At 40.4% G+C, this 8409-nt stretch overlaps 1 protein-coding gene across 1 annotated transcript; it reads left to right on the top strand.

Annotated features, from left to right (window-relative positions):
• On the top strand, positions 1-6405 carry LOC306702545 (fibroblast growth factor 4-like; the record flags this gene model as incomplete). Its single annotated transcript, XM_079168183.1, has 3 exons — positions 1-292; positions 2583-2686; positions 6229-6405. The coding sequence occupies 3 exons, from the start codon at positions 1-3 to the stop codon at positions 6403-6405; spliced, it is 573 nt and encodes a 190-aa protein (XP_079024309.1).
• Between the last annotated feature and the right edge of the window lie 2004 nt (positions 6406-8409).

Genomic DNA, 8409 nt, shown 5'->3' with positions numbered 1-8409 from the left:
ATGTCATCGTCAAGGTCCAAGCTCCCGCTGCTCCTGTTTGGGATCCTCCTGTGCAGCTCCTTTGCTCCTCTCCCAGTCATCAGCAGTAAGAGACATAGCATACGGAGCGCCGGGCTACTGATGCACGCCATCGGCAGCTCCTGGGACAAGAGGGAGGTGACAGCCAGAGATGGAGAATACCTGCTGGGGATAAAAAGACTAAGAAGGCTTTACTGTAATGTGGGCATTGGCTTCCACATTCAGGTCTTACCAAATGGGAAGATCACAGGCGTGCATAATGAAAACAGATACAGTAAGTCATTTTGCTTTTCCCTGTTGAATTCCATGTAAAGCAGACAAATAAATGTGGTCATAAACAGTCAGGTTGCCATTTTTCTAGTTTGAGTAACTAGATTTGTGACTTTTATTGTGTTCCTGTATGAATTGTTAAAATCATAATGCATCACTACTTTGTCATGATGAACATTATGAATTAATTCTGTGTTTATTTTAACAATTAAATACAGTAATATCTTGTCAGTTGGTGTGAATTGATATTGTGGAATTCACTTGGGCACTACTGGAAAATATAGACTTTAATTGGCCAATTAAAGCCCCAAAACACAATTTTTGAAAGGCCACTCCACTCACACTGTAATTCAGATTGACTCGAAATTCCGGTCTGCCCATAACATTTTCCGTCTTTCGAACTAAGAAAAATATTTCTGACATCTCCGAAACTGTGTTTGATTGATGCCAAATATTATGTGGAACATTATTGGACCCAGCATATCAAAAGATTATTGACATCCTATGTAGTTTTCAAGCTATTGACCAATGGGCAAAAAATGGACTTCAAAAGGGCATGGCTCAGCACTAGTTCCAAACATTTGCATGGTCCTGGCACAATTTTGGCCACAAATCAATGACAGTTTCTCCAAACATCACCGAGCTTACTGAATGTTTTCTATTAAGCTGTTGAGACACGTCCACAAAATGTAAGGATATATGACCGGTGGGACTTTGTGTGCAATTACTATATTACCGACTTGCTGCAGAGAGGGTGATAAATTCATTCTAGTGTACAATAATCATTTCATTCTTGTAATGACTGCCGACAAGTGGGGCAACACGAGGATTCTTAAAATAGCATCTTTATAGACTAAGCCCATGTACCTGACAGATCAGTGAAGGACATGAATGATGTCGCTTGTACTTTTCCTCTCCCAGTGTGTGTTTGTAGCCTTTTGACTGATGTTTTTTATTTCTTTATCTCAGGATGTGGATGACTTGAAGTGGACAGGCAGGTAGTTAGTGTTGCATCAGCTGCTCCAACACAAACTGAGACTATGGCGAGGGAACGGAAAGTAACAACTGCAAACATATGCTCCATAAATATCAAATTTTACTTTCCTAAGTCTCCATTATTATTATTATTATTATTGCTATTATTAGATCCTCATATTTCGACCACATTCAAAGGGACTTTTTTTCCAAAGTCTGTGTCCTTAGCAATTTCAGACTACTAGGCTCACACAGACTACCTTTATCTGTGGGAAGGCCAACTGTGATTGACCAAAACATCTCAGCTTTGTCTGTCAGCAGCACACTCCTGAAGGGCTGAAATGACAGATCTTCACAAAGCGGTAAGTTAACCGTAGAAGTGTACTGTACCAAAGTACATGTCAAGTAGGCTCCACAGGAGAAAATCTCAATTGTTTTTATTTGTTGAGTCATCAATTCTATCCCCCACCCACCTTACTGGTGTAACAGAAAGGAGAAAATTCTCAAAGGATTTTGAACTTTTGTGGCTTCTAAACCTTCTAATCCTGCCAAAATAAGACAAAAAGAAACCATGTAGTTCTACAAGCATCCACAAAGAGTGAAATATTCCTCTGACTGCCCTTCCAGGCAAATAGCATCATGGTGCTGTTGTGCTATTTGTATGTATTTAAATTAGGGGTTATAAATTCATGCTGCGCTAAATTGGCTTTTTTCTATGAAAATGAGCCTCATTACAGAAAGATCAGTGCTAATAGCCACACAGAGTAACAGTGGAAGTATTAGTGTCTTCAGCGGGTTGGTGGTAGCTGAAGCCCTTTTATGTGGGGTGTCCACTCAAACTCATTGATTGTGGGATGAAATGACAATTGTTTAAAAAAATAGGCTACATGACAATAATTCATGAAAAATACAACACAATCTCACTCCCACATTGTCAAACAGCAACGCTTGGTCAGTGGCCCTAAGCTTCAAACTATGACGCTCTACGTACCCCTCTAGCTGCAGTTTTGCTCGCTGCAGGGACGGCGTGTCAGTTTCCACTCGTCACATGCATAACGTCTTCTCAAAATAAACTTCATCACAGGAAGTTAGGGTTTAGGCAACAAAACCACTTAGAAAGGTTTAAGAAAGACGTTGACTTGACTGACTAATGACTGATGTGGTGAGTGACTAGCAACTCCAGTGAGTCAGTTAACTAACGACGATTGTGACAATATCCTTTACTTTTAGGACTATACACCACGATCATAGTAAGTATTAACAGTGTCTCATTGTAATGGTCTCTATCTGCTGCTGACCATTTCCATGTTTGATCCCAGGCCTTCTGGAGATGTCCCCAGTGGAGAGAGGAGTGGTCACTATGTTTGGAGTGCGAAGCGGCCTCTTCATTGCCATGAGCGACAAAGGGAAACTCTACGGCTCGGTAAGAACTGATCAGGATTTGATGACAAGATGTGTGAACTGAACTAAAGTTGTTCATATATATATATATACACACACACACATGCAAAGTATATACATTCTTTAAAATGGCCAAGAATTATTAATACCCAGATGACGTAAACACACTGAGTCAGCTTTTTCTGTCTGATTTAATTCCATGTCACAGTTAATTGTAGCTCATTTTTCTCTGGCCCAAAGCCATCGGTGTAATGTTTTATTTGGTAGCGACCGCCCAAACATTGGAGTTTTCAGCTCTGGTTAAAATTGTTTTGAATGCTGACTGAGGCTAACTCAGCCATGATCTAAACGCCAGTTACTCATCTAACAGTTAGTCATCCAGTTACTCATCTAACAGCAGGCCTCTATGCACAAAGGTAGGTGGTTTGGTTTGGTGGGGAATTAGATTGACCTTTGGTTTGAACTGCTCCCAGATCTCTGTGACTAAGCCTGCCATGCCAATGAGTTTTTTCCTTGTATTAGTATACATTATACAATATATAATAAGGGGAGATTAAGTATCTGTGGTAGGGGCAACAGAATGAGGAAAGCTCTTGACCCTGATGGGATTTTCCATACAGCTATAGACATCCAACCGTGTATACAGTGGCGCCGGCAAGATTCTATTCCGTAGTACGAACAAGAACCGCCCGCCGGCTTACAAATTACAGTACCATATGTCTAAGTTCCCAGGCACGTACATACACAGTCTACTCAGTGAGCGGGTAAGAGAGAGAAAGATTCATATTTTTTAACAATAATGTTACCGATGCAACGCCACCGTAAAACTGAGAACTGCAGCATTTCAAAGAGCAGCCAACAATACGTCAACAGTAAGTCAAGACAATGAAACGTTATCACACTATGGAATGGCAACATTCATTTAGCACCCCACAATATACACACAATATGAAGTAAGGCTGCATAAAATAGTTTGAAGCTTCATTCATAACATCAACATTGACATTCAAATTCTAAACCAACATTTGAATGCTGTGAAGGTTTGTTATCGCGTATGTCTGTTCAATGTGTTTAAACCCAGCACATCTGCATAGTTACAGTTACAGATTAGGCTACACTAATAGTTAGTATTGTACTATTTCATTCTCACTGCAGTTTGTGAAATAGACACGAAATGCAATCTATTGGTTTTGTGTCCAGTGACACGAACTGTCAGTTTTTTTTCATGCCGCTTAGAACAACTTTTCTTTTGGGACAACATTTTGTGACAAAAAGAAAAAAAGAAAACAAATCCACAACAAGACTTTGGGACGTGCAGTGATGAGTACCAGTGTCGTGGTTGGAGGTCCTTGTTTGTCAGACCACCTCCTCTCCAGCGTCACAAGTGGTCTTTGTCATTTTTTTCATACGTTTTATATTCACTTGGATGTGTTTAATTTGTGTCCACCACAAAAAAGGATCCTAATCGATCTTCCATTGGTATTGTTTTCGTACTGAGCTACTTGACAGTTCATGACCTTGTGCACAAAATCAATAAATTGCATGCCAGCCCGTGCATTAAGGCGCCATTGTGCGTAGGATTGTTTCCGATTTGTGTGGTCAAAACAAATTTCAATAGCTAGAGCATCGTCCAAAAGTACACAAATCACTGGCCTTTTGCTAAGCCCCGCCTTTTGATAATCCCCGCCTCCCGCAGCCGCTCCATCAAGCTGTCAGAGTTACCATGGAGCCCACACTGTCACTAACTACATTCCCTGAATGAATGTTATCTTCTTTTTTTTAAAACAGAACAATGTGTTTGAAGGAGATATCAAGGATGTCAAACTGATTCAGCAGTGAAAACAGGTTTAAAAGATAAAGATAAAGTTAAAGCTAAAGTTAAAGCTAAAGCTACTGATCATATTGTAAAAGTAAAACACCACGTCACCTGGCAGCATGACAGAGGACAGTGACATTACGAAACAACACTCTTCCTGTAAAGCTGCGTTGGTCACTATTGCAATCCTTAAAGAATCAATAAATTACATTCAGAGCATGACTATAGCAGCAAAAAACTATTTTCTGTGTAAAGATACAGAGTAATGTCTGAGCAGAGAATGAAGTCGCTTTCCCTCTGTGTGTGTTGTTATCCGAATTTCTCTGTGCATGCTTTTAGGGCATGTTGGTGCATGTGAGCCGCCGCTCTGTGCTGCTCTCTCACAGCTGATTACTCCGTCCCGACCAACAGACCCATCATAGAAGCATAGCACCCACTCTCAAAACACTGTTAGCTCTGTCAGCATATTTGCAGTAGTTTGTACTGTTAGCGCTGTAAGCACTGTTAGCTACGAGCAGCTCGTTGTTGCACCTCCATGTTGATGCAGCAGACCACAACGGACAAACCAAACACTGGATCTAGAGAGATTCCTTTTGCGTTTTTTTAAGCTTTTAGAGGGAGGGTCACTAGATGCCACCAAATCTTAATATACTTTGAGTGTTTTGTCCATCATTCGTGAGTTGTTGGAGTTACTGATAGATACAATTTTAAAAAGTGATAGTAGTGGAGGTAAGAATCTATACATTTTACTGATTGCAATGGGATATTGAGCAACAATCCTTGGAATCAGAAGTTGTGGAAATTAAAGTTTTTTATATTCTTAAGCTTGATAGAAGGGAATCAGATTTATTTCCAAATTCAAAGTTTTGTTGATGGAATCTGATGAGGTCATTTTCTGTTTAGATTTTTTATTATTAGCTCAAATCAGATTTTTCAATGTGATCTCAAGAGGTTTGAGAGGCCAAGAGGTCATTCTGCATCCGTGTTCATAACTCAGAGCACTACAACATAACAGACCCACACTGTCAGAGCTGTTTTGGAGGTGCTTTGTTTTGGTTTTAATGAGTCAAAATTTGTTAAACATGTGGGCGGAAAGAAATGAGGAACCAGACTAAACAAACTGGGAACATTAGCAAAAAATGTCACGTGATCAGTATTTAAACACACAAGACAGTCTTCACCAAAGAAACAAAATTTTCATTTGACATTTCTCCACATGCCTTAACAATCCTAAATGTAATAATCAGAGCCTGGCTATTACCGTCACACTGCTTTTAACATGGCAAAAGCTGAGCCGGCGACTCACAGCTAACAGTGCTAATATGGCTAACAGCGCAAATTACGGCAACAGTGCTGACAGAGCTAAGTGTTTTCCTGAGGGGGAACCTGGAGGATGGGTGATACGTGTCTGCGACGACGCTGGTCGGGACACCGTTATTGGCAGTAACTGCCGTATGAGCACAGCGCAGAGCACTAACCGGTGGGGAACGCTCACATGCACTAAAATGCATGCGCAGCCAGGCCCAGATATGTCAACAAATCACAAAAAAGCTTGGATAACAGAACACACAGCGGTAGAGAGACTTCATCATCTTCGTCTTCATCTGTCATGAGGAAATGGTGGAATCATGATGACATGCTGTCTTACAAACAGTGCCAAAACCCAACTAGAGAAAAAAAAGAACATTCTCACATTCTAGAAGCGAAAACAATGACTTGTGTGGACTTTATTATCTTTCTCTTCACAGGGTCGCTACAATGATGAATGCAAGTTCAAGGAGAATCTCCTGGCCAACAACTATAATGCCTATGAATCAGCTGCCTACCCTGGCATGTACATTGGCCTCAGCAAGACTGGCAAAACCAAGAGGGGCAACCGGGTCACACCCACCATGACCATGACACACTTCCTTCCCAGGATATGATTTTAAAACACAAAACTCTCAGCCGTACAGAATGAAGACAAGGCCACTGTTTGGACATATTTTACTGTTGGACTACTCATATTCTACTGATACAACTAACACAACGTACAAAAGTGAAGAACTTGGCTATATTTTGAAATGTTTTGCTTAATTACAAGCTCCCGCGCTTAAGGCAATGTTTGTTTGAAATGATATGTACCAACCAAAGATTATGAATATGGTATCAAAGTGGCTGAGGTAGACGACTCCAACGGACTAGTGGCATGGTGTATTGACCTTTTGCAAAGCCCTGCCCCCTGCTGCTATTCCATCAAGCTGTCAGAGCTGCCATGGAGCCCACACTGCACTCCCTGAATGAACATTATCTATTTTTGGAAAAAAAATATATTTCAAATAGAAGCAGACATAAAGGTCTATAATATGTGTTTGAAGGATATAGCCAGGATATCTAAGTGATTCAGCAGAGAAAACAGGTCAGAAGATTAAGTTAGAAGCTAAAGTGAACCACAACATCACCTGGCAATCAAGGATTTTATTCACTGTTACAATCATTAAAGCAGCTATAAATGACATTCAAAACATGTTTCTACAGTAGCCCACAAAGGACAAACCTGGAGGCCACAGTAGTTGTCCAACAAGCTCATGAAACTTTGGTAATGGAGCTGGAAAGTTCAAAACTGTGATACCGCTGGCCGCGGTCTGATGTGCTTTGCTCGTGAAGTAGGTGAGGTGGAGGTCCTGAAAGATATACCAAGGTTTTGCACTTGGTGTCTAACGTTACCCAGTCTTTTAGAGGGAGGAGTGCGGGAGGAGTATTCAGATGGTTGCAATCTTACGAAACACTGCTAGATACTACCAAGTCCTGACGTGACCTTTAAGTTATTTCTTTTCCCCATCGTATGTGCATAACTACAGTGATTATGTGTCGTGTGTGAATTTGGACAGGTAGTGTTTTGCGCTTTTGCACACACATGCTCTATTCATGGGCTTAATGAATGAATGGACTAATTGTTAACCATCAATGTGGCAGGTCTTGATAAACCTTACATGGAAGGTATCAATAAATAAATATATATGGTCTAATGATTTTTAATGAAAAAACTTCTGATCAGTCAGGAGAGGGATGGTTTTAAATGATGATAGATATTTAATGACACTGTGCTAAGACGTACAAGAAGCCTAATTCTTCTTTACAATAGTTCACAACATGTTTATAATCAGACCAACGTCACTGAAATAAGCAATAATTAAGATCAGTGTACATGTTGGTATAGCGGTATTACAATGTGCCCGAGCTGGCTTTGTGTTTCCGCTGGCTGCTACAAGTACTTGTGGAATCCTTGAACATCACGGTGGAGAATTCAAATATGCAACGCCACTTTTTGAAGGTATTTATCATGTTTCCTATCTCTGAAACCTTTCTTGATTCCCTTTTTCTCATAACATGGCGTTAATGCTTTTAAGGAGTGGCACTGTTGGTACAGCCTACAGAAGGGAATGCAAAGATGTTGCACGATGCAAGGGCCGACCTGTCGCCCACCAATATATCAGCAGGCTTGTTTCTTTACTTGACAATTAAATTGAATACAAATTATTGTACTTTTACCTGCTTGTGTGTGGCTCCTGTTTCACCCGAACCTGAACATTTTATATTTGAGCTGTGTGCCATCTTCATTTAGTATTAACCAGTAACATATACACTGATATTTACACATCTGAACAAATCTCACAAGTGTTTCTATTATAACATCAAAATTATTCAAATAGACGTTGAAGTTAGAGATCTACACTCTCTTCAGTATGGGTATGCATTTTTCGAGCAGAGACCTAAAAATAGGCTTAGGCATTAAAAGGTTATTAAGTGGTACACTCTAAATCAGTGGTCCCCAAACTACGGCCCGCGGGCCGGATGCGGCCCGCCTCCACATTTGGTCCGGCCCCCTGAACAATACCAGAGACGCATTATGATTTTTTTTCAGTCTGCACAATTAATCGAATTTTAAT

Source organism: Pholis gunnellus, assembly GCF_910591455.1.
Source record: "Pholis gunnellus genome assembly, chromosome: 10".
NCBI lineage: Eukaryota > Metazoa > Chordata > Actinopteri > Perciformes > Pholidae > Pholis > Pholis gunnellus.
This window is presented reverse-complemented; position numbering and strand designations above follow the sequence as displayed.